The 17,538-nt window shown below is 37.4% G+C and overlaps 1 protein-coding gene across 2 annotated transcripts in view; it reads right to left on the bottom strand.

Moving 5' to 3' along the window:
* Window positions 1-17,538, bottom strand: part of DNM3 (dynamin 3) — a 544,460-nt gene that overhangs the window by 293,637 nt on the left and 233,285 nt on the right. For both annotated transcript variants that reach the window (XM_060009515.1, XM_060009525.1), the window contains exons 11-12: window positions 14,472-14,558; window positions 9,643-9,713 (exon numbers count right to left, since the gene is read on the bottom strand). In XM_060009515.1, the coding sequence (XP_059865498.1) occupies window positions 9,643-9,713; window positions 14,472-14,558 (158 nt within the window). The remainder of the gene's footprint in view (window positions 1-9,642; window positions 9,714-14,471; window positions 14,559-17,538) is intronic.

The following is a 17,538-nucleotide window of genomic DNA, read 5'->3' as shown; positions in this document are numbered from 1 at the left end:
TTTACTGATTTTTTGTGTGTTTATTATCTGCCTCCCTCCATTAGAATGAAAGCTCCTTGTGAGCAGGGGTTTTTGCCTGTTTCATTCACTGCTATAACCCCAGTGCGTAGAAACTACCTGGCACATAGCTGGCTTCAACAAATATCTGTTGAATGAGAAATCCGATGAGGGTGATACTATTATAACATGAGCACAGAGGGGATAAGAGCCAGATATCACCCCAACAATTTAACCCCAGAAATCTCAAGATTAGGCAATATGTTACTCTATCTCTCAAAAGATTGAAGGCTTTCTTTTGGTGAGTCCATGAGTAAACATATATCAATATAAGAAAATAAAACTCATTTTGGTTATTCTGAGAAGACTAGCAATACTGAACCCTCTGATTGTTTAGTTGTTTATAGAAGCTGTTTTGGAGATTAATGAAATAGTCTAAAACATAAAAGATAGATTAAGGTTATCAATCAACTGTTTAAAGTAGTGGGATATTATAGCTCAACAGCACATCAGAAATCAATGCCACACTTAGTTGCTCAAAATGGCAATCTTTTATAATCTCCCATGATGTATTTAAGCTGCTTCCCTTCAAACTCATAAAAAAACTATATACTACCTTCAACTGAGGATGGGGAAGAAGTGCGTGCTGAAAGGCCACACTGTATTTCATTACTAAAGATATTTTGTGTCTCTTTCTTTTTCAATTTGCTAATTTCAGAGTTTAGCTTTTCTTCTCTCCTGGGTTCTTATTATTTTTCTAGTCTTTAGTTAAATGCTTAATTCCCTTAATTACTATAAAATTCATCTCTCTCCAACCTTTTCTCTGCATAACCCAAATCTACATTATTCAGGTTTTTGTGGTGAGGTTGTGAATGAGGTGAAGGTTGTGTCTGTGGCCAGGGGTCTGATGAGCCCACACTGCCCTCTGGCTGCCCACCATGCCCAGATGCACAATGTGTGCCTAAAGTACAACTCTTCCTGGGGCTTCAGATCCCATGCTTTCCTCTCTTCTAGGAAGAAACGGGAAAACTACTATTATAATGTGATCATGCCTTCTTCATGGATATGACCATCTCTCCCAAGCATCATACTTGTGTTTTAGAGGTTTTTTGTTTTTTTTTTAAACAGGAACTATTTTAAAATAAATCACTGACTAGTAGTGGTAACTTCGAACTATGGCAGACTTACAGGTGTTTACTTTGAAGTAGGTGAACTACTGGGGACCCTCAAATTATGTATAGGTCCCCTTAAAATCATATAAAAGAAAAGAAACTGAATATTAAGCAAAAAACACAGAGATTGTTGATGACTCCTTGTGCTACCTTAGGCAAAGAGTATGACCTAAATGGACCTTAGTTTCTTGGCTATAAAGTGTGTGTGTGTGTGTGGTGTGAAGAGTCAGAGAGACAGAGACAAGCGCTGGGGAAATGTTTCTTAAGTTTCTTTTACATCTAAGATTCCTTGAGATGCAAAGTTACTCTCAGATGCTTGTGATATCCACTAGGTGAAGAGATTTTCCACTGACATAGAATGTTCATCTACTAAATAATGCATATTTAGGATCTACCACTTGTAAGAATATGCAGGGAAAAAACAGATTTATTTTATAAGCCAATCTCAAATATTAGTGTTAGAACAAATACTAAATTACCTTTACTTTTCACCTAAAAAATCATCTTTTTTGCAGCAACTGTCCCCATAAATCCAAAGATACTGCTGTTAATGACGTATTTAGGTACTTAAAGTTACTCCATAAGTAACATAGTAAAAAATAATCTGCCTAGATAGAAAACATCCTTTATCATAATTCTTAGGAATGCAATGTTAACTGAACTGAAAATATTTCAAAATACTTATTTAAAAATGTGTTCACAGAAAACCATGTAAGGACTTGCAGGTTAATTTGAGTCTTTAGAGGTATTCTTGGTAATAGGTCTTTAACTGGTTTTATCTGCAATATTGTAAAACACACCTATATATAATGTTTTAATTTGACATAAGTCAAAACCTTTAGGGCACCAACTATCTGAAAGGAACTCTGTGGAACATATAAACATAAATAAGGTATGGTCCTTGTAAAAAGAGCCTACAATTTATCTAGTGTGGGTAGTGACATACAAAACACAAATAACAAAGGAATAAGCTCTAAAAGAATAAATATGTGAGGCTGTAATAGAAAGCCAAAAAAGCGCTTCTGTTTCAAATGTGGGATATAATTAACCCCATATCTGTGTGTACGTTATTAATCATATAAAATTCCTACTACACACAAGTCACTGCTGAAGAGTTCGCCAGAACATTAAAACACATAAAACCAAATTAGGTTAATTAGTTTAATGCTCTGAGACATAATGATTTTGAAATTATATAACAAAAGGTTTAAATTTTTATAAAAATAAGAGCACATTGAAAGACATTCAAAGAAAAATAATCCATGTTACGTCTTAGCTCAAAAATTTTTTTTGCATATTTGTGTCTATCCATGTCCATGTGCATAAGCAATAAGACTATAATGACATAAGAATGTGGCAAGGGGTATGTGTGACCATTTATCAGATAAATCCTGTATATGGTAATTGCTCTGAATGTTCAGAGAAAAGAAAGATCATTTTGGTCTGATTTGATCTGAGATTTTCATAGAAAACTTGAAGAAAAGTAAAATTTTAATAGAGGAAGAAAATCAACCGCATTCCAAGAGAATGGAGTAGTATAAGCAAAGCCAGGAGGTAGAAAGCTGGGACATGTAGGGAAGTTGTGGAAAGTAAAACTATTATAAGAAAAATTGTATGACCATAGACTCAGGTTTGTATTCAATAAATGATCTTAAAAGCCACCTAGTACAATAACTCTATGTTAGGGCCAATTATGGAGAATTTGGTCATTATACTGAAGGCAGCAGAAAGTATTCAAAGATTCTAAGCCAGAAAATGGCATGATCAAAGAAGTGTTTTATTAAATATTACCTCCCTGAAATAGTCAGTGTCAACTCTGAACCAGGGAAGACAGGAAGCAGCCAGCCTTGACCCCCTCCCTCTGACTGTTGGAAGTCCTGCCCAGCCTTCAAAATCAAAGCAAGTACCATTTCTGAAATATGCCTTCTCAGAAACATCCAGTTATCTCTCCTTCCCATGAACTCCGCTAGCTCTTGGTCTGTGCCTGTATTCTATAAACAGGATTGTGTTATACACAGGCCTCTAACTCCCCTCCAACAAGGTCTGCTGCTTGATGGCCAACGGTGTGTTGCATTAATCAGTATCTCTACCTCTCTCAGCACTGACATTACCTCGCAGTGTTTAGTTTCTTAAGAAATATTTATGGAATTGTATTTTGATACCAGGGTTATATACAACCAGATTCTTAATGTTTATCTGCAATAGGAAATTTAAATAATTTAAAGAAGTGTGCCATAGACATGTGCTGCAGCAAGTATGGTACATTTAGGAATCCAAAAGTGGCCAGTCTGGCTACAGCACAGAGTTAGGGGCTGGGATAGAGAGGAATAGTAACAATAGAATAGGCTGAAGAGGTAAGCAAAAGACAGATTCTACAGGGCCTTGGAAACCACACTAGTGAGTTTACATTTTATTCTGAAAGTAATAGAATTCCAGAAGGAATGAAAAAGAACATGACAAGGGGCAAGGAGACCATTGTAGCAACCCACCCAAGAGAAGACTAACTTTAATAATAGCAATGATGATAGGAAGAAATAGAAAAAATTCCTAAAATATTATAGAGGTAGAATCATATGGACCTGTTAAAGATGGAAGAAAACAAAGGTGAGGGGAACAAGGAGTAAAGAATGACACTCAGGTTTCTGGTTTGAGCAACTGGGAGTTACCACCCACAGAGAGTGGGAACAATGGAGGAGGCATGAATTATAAAATCAGATGATGAGTTTAATTTGGGAATACTGGGTTGAGGCTTCCCTAGGATATACAAGTAGAGATTCCCAGTATGTAGCTGACTATGGTAACAGTCCAAGAAAAAGTTCTGGAATGGAGATCTAGATTTAGAGGCATCAAATAAAGCTGGTAACTGAAACCACTGTGGTGAGTAACACTATTGGACAGGGATAGTGCAGTGAGTGAGAAAAGAAAAGGGTCTACAAAAGAATACTGATAAAAAGAAGTTCTTAAGCCATGATCAGAGGATAAAGAGCTCCAAAATAAAAACGAGAAGGAGTGGCTAGAGCAGAAAGAGGAAAGCCAGGAGACAATGGAGAGTTATTTCAGCAAAGGGATAGGATAGGTCTCTTCAACAAGGAGTGGTTAATGATGTCAAACAAAGGACTCAGAGTTGTCCATTGAATTAACTGTTCGCTCCTGGCCGAAAGCAGTCTCAGTAGAGTGGTGTGGTAGAAACAAGGCTACGGTGAGCCAAAAAGTAAAAGAGAAGTGAGAAAGAAGAAAGAGGAGTACTGACTCTAAGTCAAACCCAAGAGGACTCAAAGGAATCAAGAAAATGGAGTCCCTCAGAGATGCAGATTCCACGGCAAACGTCAGAGCGTACCTCTCCCTCTACTACTACGTTTAGTTTGTAGAGGAGATTTGAAATTAAAAGAAACGTCAGTTGTGCTATGATGGAGGAATTACTAGAAAAATGGCAACATACACACTAAGGCAGTGGAAGAGAAAAGTCTATCCTTTATACTGTAGTGACAGAGCATTTAAAAAGCTGACTGTATATTCCTGAGCCCTGGGGTTTGTTTAGAAGGAGCTAACAGAGTTACCTCTTTTTTCTCTTCTTGAAGCCACCACTGTAGGTTACCACCAAGTTGTCAATAAAGTATAGCCTGCTAAAGGACCCAGAGCAATCAGCTGGATTCACCGTATTCTAGAACTGTGCTGTCCAGTACAGTCGCTGGTAGCCAGAAGTGGCTGTTTAAATTAAAATTTTAATTAATTAAAATTTAATTTTCATTTCTTCTGCTTTACTAGCCACATTTCAGCTACTCAATAGTCACATGTAGCTAGTGGCTACTGTATTGGACAGCATAGGTTATAAAATATTTCCATCATCTCAGAAAGTTCTATTAGACAGCACTGCTCTGGGGTAAAGAATCTCTTTTAGAATGTTTTTTTATATTACCCCAAGATTATAAACAGTTGCTGAGAGTCCCAAGAGTGCAACTTATCACATGTAGGCTTGGCTCCATACAATCAGATTGAAGCCAAAGGAAGAAGAAAACTACATGATGTCGACTGCCCCTGTAGGATCTTTAGTGAAGTCTCAAGCTAAATATTATGCAAGAAAACCCTACAGAACTTGGGGGCCTATAAAAGAAAGATGACTCATCTCCTAAGACTCATTTTAAGGATGAAGATAAAGTTCAAAACAACAGATTTGAGAATGAAAGAGAAAAGTGGAAGTCCACTTATTTTTAAAACAGTGCTTGAAACATTAGAATTTATAACTTATTTAAATAGATGATACTAACGAGGTCCTTGCAAGTTGCTCAAATCTATATTTCTACCAGTCCTGGTAAGAAACCAAGCATTTAATTCCTAAAGTAGCGTATAAGGATCTTGCTATAATCTAATACCTAAGTTTTAATTCCACAAGAGAGAGAACATTCTCATGTAAGAATAGGAACTAGATACACCATTGCAATGGAATATGATTATGTATTAGGGACACATAAAAAAAGAATGTAAAAAAAAAAAAGAATGTAAAGGTAAAGACCAAGATTGTTTTGGAATTTGGTGCCAAGGTTCACATATACTGCCTTTAGTAAAATGGTAACAGAGACATTCCAGAGGATCAGGAAAGAGATATAATGAATGCTACCACCCTTAGAATTTTCATGGTGCTCACATAACAAGAACTGAAATCTGCACACTATCATTTCAACTGTGAGAAAACAGGTGGGGAGACCTACTCAGCAGATTGAAAAACAGACTCGGTCTGCTGTTTGTGGCATAGACATGTTATTCTAACGGTGTGTATCTGGAGCCCATGTTTCTTAAACCACTGGACTGCAAAAATCTTAGTAACTCAGAAGGCAAACTGTGCCCATGAAAATGGAGAAGAGCACAAGAATTTGAAAGTCCATTCCCCAAGGCATTCAGCTAACAAGCCTGCCTTTCTGTTCAGACAACAGGATTACTGAGAAAGAGAGGAAGTGAATGAAGAATAATTAATTGGAATAGCTCGTTTTCTTAAATAACAAAAACTAATTATGTTGTGTTAAGAAAAATAGAATGTTGGGTTTTTTTTAACCAGGAAAGAATGACAAATTAAAATCCTTAAGTCATGAGGAAAGTTGACATTTCCTTCTGAAATACAAAACTTTTAGGTTCAGAAACTATATTACAATTGAAAAACCAAGCCTTCAGAAATTAAATTCCAAAGCAAGTCTACAGCAGCGCTTACTTGGACACATTACACATGGTACATATTTTACGGTCCATGTTTAACAAATAACTGGGAGATGAAAAAAAAGTTTCACATATTCAACATGGCAGAATAAATTCTATAGCAAAAAGAAGAATTTTGAGTTGTTTTGAACACTACTCTGAGACATCACTTTCCATTAATCTAATTTTAGCAATTTGTATTCCTTTCTTTTTGGTAATTTTTAGAACAAAATGTCATCCCAGTTGAAAAACAAACTACATGTGTAAAATACTCTATACATCACCATCCTATAAATCTGAGGGGTGGTCCTCCTCTTTCGGTAAATCTCTAAAAATCTCATGAAACTAATGCTTATTTTCCTCAACTCTAGACTTTAATTTTCTATCTTCAGAACTTAAAAATACTTACATAATTGTCTTCAAATATGGCTTGACTTTTCTTTCTTGATGGAAACAGCATTCCTGCCAACTTCAAAATTTATAGCTACAACCATATTTTTTTAATTTTTAAAAGCACAAAAAATACCACAACTCCTCAAAGTGATTTTGAAATGAACATTTCTTCATCATCATAATTATCCCATGTCAAATTGAAATGCACTCCAACTCAGCATACAAACAGAAAGAACATTTACCTCTGAGTCTCAGTGCAAAATATTACATTTGGAGATAACATCAGCAACTAAAAAAGTCTTTCAGTGGCAATCATACTCCAGTCATTAAAAACGTCATAAATGAAGTAAAATGGTACATCTCGTAGAATCAAGTTCCCCTGTGTGTGTGTGTGTGTGTGTGTGTGTGTGTGTGTGTGTGTGTGTATGAGTGTGTACATATGGTACTTTCTCACTTTTACAGACTGCACCACAATTTTCAAAGGCACTTTCACATAACTTCATTAATTTGATCTTCCAACAATCCTGAAAAGTATACAAGACAGGGATTTTTTTATTATTCCATTTGACAGAGCAATAAACTGAGATACAGAGAGACTAAGTGGCCAAAACCCAAACCTCATCAGTGGCAAACCCTGGAAAAAGAATTCAGACTGTTGACTCCCAGACCAGTCCTTCAAAAGGAAGTTTAGGTGTGCAGTTTAAATTAGATGAGAAACGTGCAAAGTTGCTGGGTTTCTAAAGCAGTTTGAACAATGATTCTTTTTAGCATCATAAAGGTTCACAATCTATCTCACTGCTGGAAAAATGGGACTGTCACCTGGATTACAGAGAGACTGTACCAAAAGCCTGCAACTGAAGTATTTTCATTTGCAAAATTATACGCCTTTGAAAACCTAGTCAACCTAATACTTTAGTTCAACAGTTTCTGAGGTAGAAAATATTAAAATTTACTGGAGAACATAAACTCTGGACCATTTATCTTTAAAAATAAGTAAAAGGATAATCTAGGGGGAAAATGTTTCAAGCAGAGTATAGGGGTGAAATTTAAATTTAGTGCTCGTTAAAAAACATGTTCAAAACTTGAATCTTTCCATACTGATTATGATTTTTTTCTGTTTCCTCCTTGAATCAGGATACTATAACAGGACAGTGCTGCAATATCCTTTTCACTTTTAAGTTACGGTGTCAAGTTTATATCTGCATCTGCTACATTTTTACAAAAATCTAACTGGCATTTGTAACCAATAAAAGTCAACATGAAAGGCAGTATTCCTGGTTATTTCAAATGACTCAAGGATTTCTTTTTCTTTTAAATTCCTCAAAGAAGCAAGTGAAGTAAATGGAGAATACATCAGTTTAAATTTTTACCTGCATTTCTCTATACTTTTCAATTATTAGGCAAGCTCCTAAAAGACAATTTTTTTTTCCTTTTCTTTTTCTTTCCCCCATAGCAACTAGAGCAGAGCTCAGAACAGGCCACAAAGATTTCACTGACTACACAGAAAACCAGGTAGAAATTCTCAGGTCCACCCTTCCAGGCCTAGGGACAAGAAGACACATCAGAGTCTAGGTTTCTTGCCACTGGTGATTTTGCAGAAGGAAATGAGCAGAACAGATGATGAGAGCCATAGGGGCTAGAAGACAAGGGAGCAGGTCTGTGTGAAATGGCTGTGGAGTAAATCCCTATCTAGACGTTGGAGCGGGCAGTGCCAGCTAAAAAAGACAACTGTCTAAAGAAACATATTAATCACTGAGTTCTAACAATTTTACACATAAGTCACAGACAGAAAACAGTTGAAAAAACTAATGTACCAAAACCAAAAACTAGTGTACCACACAGTAGTAATAACTGCTGGATGCAAAATGTGTATACACTGTTCGTTAGGCTATGTTCAGAATGAGACAATTTTCTGTTGAATAACTGGGACTTTCCTCTCTAAAACATGCCTATAAATTCCTCAGGCCACTGTTTAGTTTAGATCACATGATCTAGATATCTGTTTCTTCTAAGTCAAAATGTAAAACTAAGTCAGGCTAGTTTTACATTTTCTTGTGTTTCATTTTTTATTTGTTCCTATTCTTGAAGACATAGTAAAGTAACAGTACATAGGCCTCTTTACCTTATTTTTTATATAAAATAAACTATATTTTATATACTTGAGGTTTGAACCGCTTACATGCCACAGGTATATTTTAGAGTTAGAATCAAAATTCTTTAAAAGCAATAAAAAACTGATTCCACTAAAGGGCGGGAAAAAATGGTAAATTCAGGGTCTTGAAAATGTCACACAATAAATAACCAACCTTGAATACTTAAGTATAATGTTTACCTGACAATATCTGTGAATATAGCAACAGAATATTAGAATACAACAGAACACATGTATGATAGAATAGCAATATATAGACAAGCCTATATAAAGTATATATACTTCATAGGAAAGAGAATGTTCATCCAAAAAGATTACATCTAAGTTCACAAAGGACAGTTTTTTTAAAAAATAGGCCACTATAGTCTGATTTAGGGATGGCGAAATAGCTTGTATCCTGTGAATTGCACTTGATATTTCAAATTTATGTGAGAAATTGTTCCCTAACATATTTTAAATGTGCATCTGTTACTGCTTATCTATGGGAGCTCAAGTACAAACTGCAGATCATCATCCAAAAACAAGGAGTATCTGAGCTACATATGATTTCACATGCTGTACAATAAAGAAGCCAACTCCTTTATTCAGAGAAAATGGCCCATGGCCACGAGGCTCAGATCTCCTCAGTAGGTTGACTCAGAGTTAATCCTGACACAGAATGCTGGGGTTGTTGTAGAAATTCACATGTGTATTTGAGACAAACCAGCAGGAGGAATGCATGTGACAATCAAGGATTTCACGTACTTTGCGAAGCCAATGAAATCTTCGTGGTTGGTGTTGATGTAGGAGACTTGGATGTCGATCAACAGCAGTACCTATAAGTCCAAGAGAATCACTTCAGTGAAAACCCATCTTAAATATTCTCAAACACTAAATTCAGTAATAGCCTACAAATCATTTATCTTTATTTAATTTTAAAAAGGATGCTTCAGTTAGAATGAAAAGTTGCATTAAATTTTTTCATTAGACTCTCATTTTTACTCTAAACTCAGAAACAAAAGATCTATGTGAAAAGTCTGAGTCCCACATGAAGACAACAGCATTATAGTTTATAAGCATGTACTTAACATGCTTACTTAACACAGAGCCAACTTAACACAGAACCTAGAATTATTCTATTCCTCTAAAACGTAGGTGTAATGTTCAAAAGGACACATGTATAAAAATACATGTGGCATGAAGGCCATGGAGGAGCTGCTTAGAGCTTCCTGCTCCTGTAGACATCATATGTTGTTAGCCACAAAATAGCAATATCACCTCTTGTTTTTCCTCTTTCTATCTCTTTAAGCTCCCTATAGGCAAGTAGAAGTATCTCATCAACCAACTCAAAAAGGCAATATACAAATAAAAAGCCTCCTTGAAATCAATAGGCTTCACTGAAGGTGAAATCTGAGTGCATCCAAGCATTTGTGGTAACAGTTCATTGGCACAGTCTATATAATGCCCCCCAGGAGGTGCGTCCTCAGGAAAGCCTTCCCTGATCCTCACCCCACACCCTCACCCAAGACCAAGTTGGATCATGCTATTACTCTCATATAGTCTATAAATCATGATAATATTTTTATGTATTATACCCTATACTTTTTCTTTGTGGTGTTTATCACAAATGTAATTAATTATTTATATTATATTTTGTTTGATGTTTTGCTTCCCTGCAAGACTATAAGCTCCATGGAAGCAGAGATTATATTTATCTTGTTCACCACTTTATCCCCAGAACCTAGCATGATACACACAACAGGTGCCTGAGAAACATTTGTGGCTGTAAATTCTATGACTATCTACCAGTCTTGAAGAATAGTTTATTTTAAAGGGAGAAATTTATTCCCATATAATTAGTACATGGCCAAGTATTATTGTTTCTCACTCATTACCCAATGCTATGGTCTCTGAGGCTTTGCTTTTGTGGCTAATCTCAGTTGGTCATCCGACCAAATCTTGCTGTGAGCCCCGAGGAGCCCTACCGAAAAAAAGACTAAATCACCCCAAACCCATCCCCACTACCAACATAAAGCCAATGCCCAGGCACTAACTGGGTCAACAATATCATACTTGTATGAAAAACTTTCATATCATCAGATAATAGTTTTTTTTCTTCTCTCAATGAAGAAAACTGAAGAGTTAGGAGGAGTCATCACTATTAGATTATCTGTGGCATTGCCACTATTCTCCCTACAATAAATCCAGATTCTATTAAATTTTATACCCCAAATCCATTTGGCTAGGAGTTTGGATCAATAAACCATAATATTTAAGCACAAATTAGTAGTTGCCACCATAAAGAGCAAAATATCTACATAATTCTCAACATTGCCAAAGGTTGTCGTGAATATCTTGGACGTTCACACACATTAACTTGGACTGCAGTACGGGGGAAAAGTGGAAGAAAAATAACAACTATGGCTGCTCTCATTCATATTCCTGGAAACTGGGAGTCTGTTTTCATCCTAGGAAAAGAGCCAGGTCGCATGTGGGGGATGAAAAGGAAAAAAGTACATTTTTTCTCTTTTTTTCACTCTCTCTCACTGCCTTTCTCACCCACAGTTATTGAAAATTTAGTTGAAGAAATGTACAGCTACCCCTGGTAGCAGTCATCACCCACAAAGCTAACCATTTCAACATGTAATTACATGTATGGAAGCACCTGGAATAACAGCAGGCACACACCGAAGCTCAAAAAACCTTTGTTTTAGAAAAACGTTCAGGGAGATTTATGGTTTTTCATATTTTTAATTCTGAAGAATTTCCCCCACACACAAAGTTTCCAGAGCAGAGGTTGGTAATAATTCCATTTTTTTAAAAAAAAACTGCAAGAATACCTCAAAGCAGTACTGGCACAGAAGTCTAAGGAAATGGGTCACTCTCTGACCAGCGACTTCAGAAGTACCATATGGCCTAAAGCAGCACGGAGTTCAGAACTCAAATGTGAAATCTATGCAAACCGACATGTTCACGTTACCAAAAACATGCATGTGTTTACTATGCCACACAGGTCAATATTAGCAGTGGCAGGCACCAGCTTCTTCAGGCAGTTGATTAACTGTCAAACCAGGCCACCTGAGATGGTCACTTAGGAGAGAGATGCTCGCTCCCTCCCTTAACTCCCACTTGGGGAATGAAGTAATCACTACATCAGAGGTACAGATGGAAGACAGGCTCCCTTGAAATCAGAAAAGGCAATTCTTTCTCATGTCTACTATGTGTCATAGCTCTTTAGGAATACAAAAACAACTAAAATTAATGAAGAACTAAGAGCTATATCTGGATTACTTCATTTCATCCTCACAAAATACCTGTGAGTTAACTACCATTATTATTCCACTTTCAGATGAGGAAACTGAAGTGTAAAATTAATAAATAACTTGTTCATTTACACAGAAAGCAAATGATAGAGCTTGGATTCGAACTCAGGCAGTCTGAACCCAGAACCCACAATTTTTTTTCTTTTTTTTTTTTAAATAATTTTTTTCCTTATTTTTTTGGCTGCATCGGGTCTTAGTTGCAGCACATGGGATCTTCATTGAGGCACGTGGGATCTTTCATTACGGTGCGTGGAACCCACGTCCCCTGCATTGGAAGGCGGATTCTTTACCACTGGACCACCAGGAAGTCCCTGGAGCCCACAATCTTAATGACAATGAAAAATGTGAGTATGTCATTTCAGTAAAACAAAAACTATGAAACATGAAGAAGTTAACTGATTTAGATATGAACACAAAGATAATTAAGATAAGAACTGTACAACTTTTTCCTCAATACTGTTTTTACACAGGATCCCTAAGAGTTAAGTAGAATGTATTATCATTTGAACTTCATAGAATAAAGACACAAATTAAAATGGTTATCTTAGTTACTTAAGGTCAGGAGTACAGTTGATAACAGAACTCGTTTTCTTGGTCCAGCAGGAGCCATGACATTAGGTGTGTGGGGGAACTTCTGGTCTCGGGTTGTATACCTGGACCCAGGCTTGACTTCACTGGCTCATGAGTTAACACTGATTTGTTTATCTCTACTAAGTCACAAAGCCTATTTTCTCCACTTTTGGCTATTGTGACTACTCCAAGAGTGAGAAAGTTGCGAAATAAGTGAAAACTATGAATAATCGTTAGGTGACTTTCAAAACGCGATGATAGGGCTTCCCTGGTGGCGCAGTGGTTGAGAGTCCGCCTGCCGATGCAGGGGACACGGGTTCATGCCCCGGTCCGGGAAGATCCCACATGCCGCGGAGTGGCTGGGCCCGTGAGCCACGGCCGCTGAGCCTGCGTGTCCGGAGCCTGTGCTCAGCAACGGGAGAGGCCACAACAGTGAGAGGCCCGCGTACCGCAAAAAAAAAAAAAAAAACCACGCAATGATAAAAAGTAGCAGCAATGAATCCCAAAGCTCGAGCAGAGAGCAGCAGGTTGTTACCAGAGTCACTCACAAATATCCCAACCTGCCAGGCCTCCATCCCTCTGTCTCTTCGCTTTCTCCTTCCACGCCCACCCCAACCCTACAGCACCCTCTAACACATGTTGCATGTGTCTCTCTCCCTGTGGTTTGTCTCTACCTCTCTCTCTCCTATTCTGCCTTCCTCCTTTTCCCCAGTTCTTTCTCTCCTTCTTTCCAATTCACCTAAGAACCACAAAATCTTGGAATTCTAACTTATAGAGGACTTCAGAGATCATATAGACCAACATTTCAACATTGTACATGAGGAAAAAACAGTCCTGAGAAGTGATTTGCTCAAGAACATGCTGTTACTCTGTGGTGAACACATGGCTTCAGTCCAGTGTCCTCTCCATGCTGTCACACTCACAGCTGTGTCCTGTAACTGAAGAGCATCTGAAAACCTTTGTGTTTCCCATTATAATGTTTTATAAGTAACTAAGAAAACATCCACCTAAATTTAAGAAGCTTGAATTATTTTCACGTAGTCCTTAACTTTTTTCAATGAATTATCCTCACTTGAAAATAATCGTTCATTCGTAGTTAGCCAAGATTCGAAGACAATTTCAAAGCCACTCCTTACAAACCATGTGTATTTACAAAATAGTTAGAAATGCTTAAAAGAGCTGTTCTTAAATGTTTTTATTTTTTTAGTCATAGGTTCCATGGATAAGCTGATGAATAGCTTTATCCATTCTCCTCAAGAAAAAAAATAAAAACACTAAACATTTTGCAAAACACTTCAGCAATTTATGAATATCCTGGTGCCCATCTGTGGGCCCGATCTTAAAGAAAATATGTGATATGTTTCCAGATTAGTGGTTTTCAAAGTGGGGTGTGTACATGCTAAGGGTACACATGATGATTCATGAAGTGTTGAAAAAAATAATGGAACTCCTATTACTGCTTTTTAAATGTTATCCTTCTAAGGTCTTTATATATGTTTATATTTTTAACATACGCAAGATGTTAGTATAGCAACACATGTATAAAATTCATAAATAAGTAAAAATAAACATATGTGGTAGTGTTCTCAGCTCTTTTTTTTTTCCATTCAGGGATACGCCAACTGTTGGAGACCAAACAATCCTGGAGAGGTCTTCCACTTCCCACAAGGACCCTGCCCACCAGGGAAGGCCTCTCCTCACCTGGTCCTTTGTCTTCCCTTCTCGCTCACGAATGTGGTTAGCAACAATCCTTTCTGTTTCCTCGCAGAGTCTGGGGAAGTTTGCCAGCTGTCAAGAAAAACAGATCTGAGTGTTAATACTCAAATATATACTGCCAAAAAAGAAAACAAATAAGTTATGTTGTATTCCAGAAGACATGCATTACCATTCTGGAAGCAGAAATGAAATATCCTAAAGAAGAATGGCAGAGTGACAGAAAAGACTGCACAAACTACAATCAGAAGTTACTACGTTATCTGAGAAGAAGCACTTCAAAACAGGCAGAGAAATTCCCTGCAAAGAAAACAGAAACCCAGATACCATCTAGCTCTATGCTGTACAGAGTTAGCACTTAATAAAGTTCAAAGATGACGAAGACAGAAATGAGGATGAAAAGGAGGAAAATGACTAACATTTATAGAGTGCTTACCATGTTCCAGGTTGTGTGCTAAGCACCACATGAATTACCTCATTCGAAATTCACAACAATCATAAAAGACAGATCCGATTATTAATCCCATTTTACAGAGGAGGAAAGCAAAGTGCAGAGAGGTTAAGTAACTTGCCCCAGACTACACAGTTCAAAATCGGTGGGTCCAGGATTCCTACCCAAGCCCTCAGACTCCAGAGCTCCTGGTCTTGTCCATTACTCTTTGAGGATGGTTCACATTCCATGAACCACAGAGACCATTTTTTTAAAATTCTACCCTAACAGATGTGTTTTTATATACATATTTTTGGCAAAACTGTAGAAATAATGCATGTCAATCACTTATCCCATCTCAATTATGCAGGTAATTGTCCAAAATTTAGTTTGCAGAAATGAATGAATTATAGTTGTTTTCAGTGTAAGGAAGAAAAGAAAAGGATGCTATCAATACAAGGATGTTCAAGGAAGCCTAACCTAAAAACGGGGCTTAGTCGGGTAAAGTCGGTTGTGGGGAGAATGGAGCTTGCCAAGCACAGGAGAGGACAGGGACAATGAGTGGTCAAGGAAGTAAAGGAAGGTCAGTGCAGAGAGCAAGGGGATGGTCTTTAGGCAAAGCTAGAATGGTAAACAGGGGCTTGATCCTTGTAGACCTGTTAGGAATTTTGGCTTCTGAAGCAATTCAGATGGAAAATAAGGGGACTTGGACAGGGATGGCAGCAATAGAAAGGGAAAAAAGTGGGCAAATTCATGGTTTATGACAGGCAAAGATGAATTCCATTTATTATAAAAAGCACTTGCAAATTAATAAGATTAACACTAATATCTCACATAAAAACAGGCAAAAAACGTGATTTAATTTAAAAAGAAATTTAATGGTCAATAAGAGATAGTAAACTGCACAGAGTAATACAAAGAAAGATAGTAACTACTATGTTGTCAAGTTACTATAATCATTTTTATAAGACTTAATGCAGGTGAAGGTGTACTGAGACTAGCACAGTTTAAACTTGCAGAAGGGACGTCAATGAGAATAATCTTTCTGTTAAGCAATTTGGCAATATGTTTCAAAAATTTTAAAGACACACACACGTCAGTCTAATTACTTCATGGAATTCTGAGCTAAAATAATAAGGAAATTCATCACAGCGTTACTTGTAATAGCAACAATAAGACAAATAGACATAACTCTATAAGCCACCTAAGTATCCAATGATGTTAAATAAATTAAGGTAGGTCCACTAATGGGATGTAATAAGCCATTCCAAATAATAGCTAATATTTGATATAATACTATCTAATTTATAAATAATATCTAATAACATGCTAAAGTGTCTATGACACTGGGTGAAGAAAATCAGGCTACTAAATATAAAATGTGATTACACACAAGCATATACACACACTCATAGTCACAGGCTACCATATACACTTGATACTCTTTGAGGATATAGCCAAAAACCTTAAAAACTCCAAAATTCTTGAGTAATACTGTAGCACATAATATTTCCCCTAACTTGTATGCTAGGCCTCCCTGAGATGTGATTGCTCCATGGTCATTGGAGTCACTGTGCGCACCTACTTAATAGCATGCATGATGCACATCAGTGTCTTAGCAAGACAACAAACTGCACTACTTCATGGAACCACTGTGATTACAAATCACATATAAATGTTAAATCACTTAATGCTGTAAGTCTGCTGTCTGTGCACAGAAAAGAATCTGCACAAATACTACAAAATGTTAATGGCAACAACCTCTTTGAATGATGGGCTTATGCATAATTTTACTTTTTTTCTATATACATGTCTGCATTTTCCAAATTTTTCCACAACGAACATACTTTTTTAAAAAAATTTATTTATTTTTGGCTACATTGGGTCGTCGTTGCTGTGCGCGGGCTTTCTCTAGTTGCGGCGAGAGGGGCCTACTCCTCGCTGTGGTGCACAGGCTTCTCATTGCAGTGGCTTCTCTTGTTGCGGAGCACGGACCCTAGGCGCTCGGGCTTTGGTAGTTGTGGCACACGGGCTCAGTACTTGTGGCTCGCGGGCTCTAGAGTGCAGGCTCCGTAGTTATGGCGCACGGGCTTAGTTGCTCTACGGCATGTGGGATCCTCCCGGGCCAGGGCTCTAACCCGTGTCCCCTGCATTGGCAGGCGGATTCTTAACCACTGCGCCACCAGGGAAGTCCTAGAGTACTTTTATTATAACAACATCATTAGAGCATAGAAACCTGGCTGCCTTGGTCACCTCAAAATTCACAGCCCAGTGTCTGTTCATGAGATCACCAAACCATCACCCCCTTACTGAGACTCCTAGCTGAATCCTGAGATCTGTGATCAGTTAGGTGCTTACTTCATGAATAACTTCAAGACACAAATGAAGCTTCCATTTTGAGTTTGGGAAACATTCTTCGGGGACAGTTCTATCATTCCAGAAGCCGTTTTATACTCTGAGAATACTGCAAGTTATTTTTTGTAAGGCCTATAAAAAGTCTCTAAGTATGGAAGGGATAGCTGATGAATACTTGTCCTTCTTCTTGACTAATGCAAAACTAGGTGGCACATCCGGCACAAACCACTAGCCTGCACTAGGCCACCAGAGCAATTGTTCCTCTTCTGC

The sequence above is a fragment of the Delphinus delphis genome, chromosome 1, assembly GCF_949987515.2.
Source record: "Delphinus delphis chromosome 1, mDelDel1.2, whole genome shotgun sequence".
NCBI lineage: Eukaryota > Metazoa > Chordata > Mammalia > Artiodactyla > Delphinidae > Delphinus > Delphinus delphis.
This window is presented reverse-complemented; position numbering and strand designations above follow the sequence as displayed.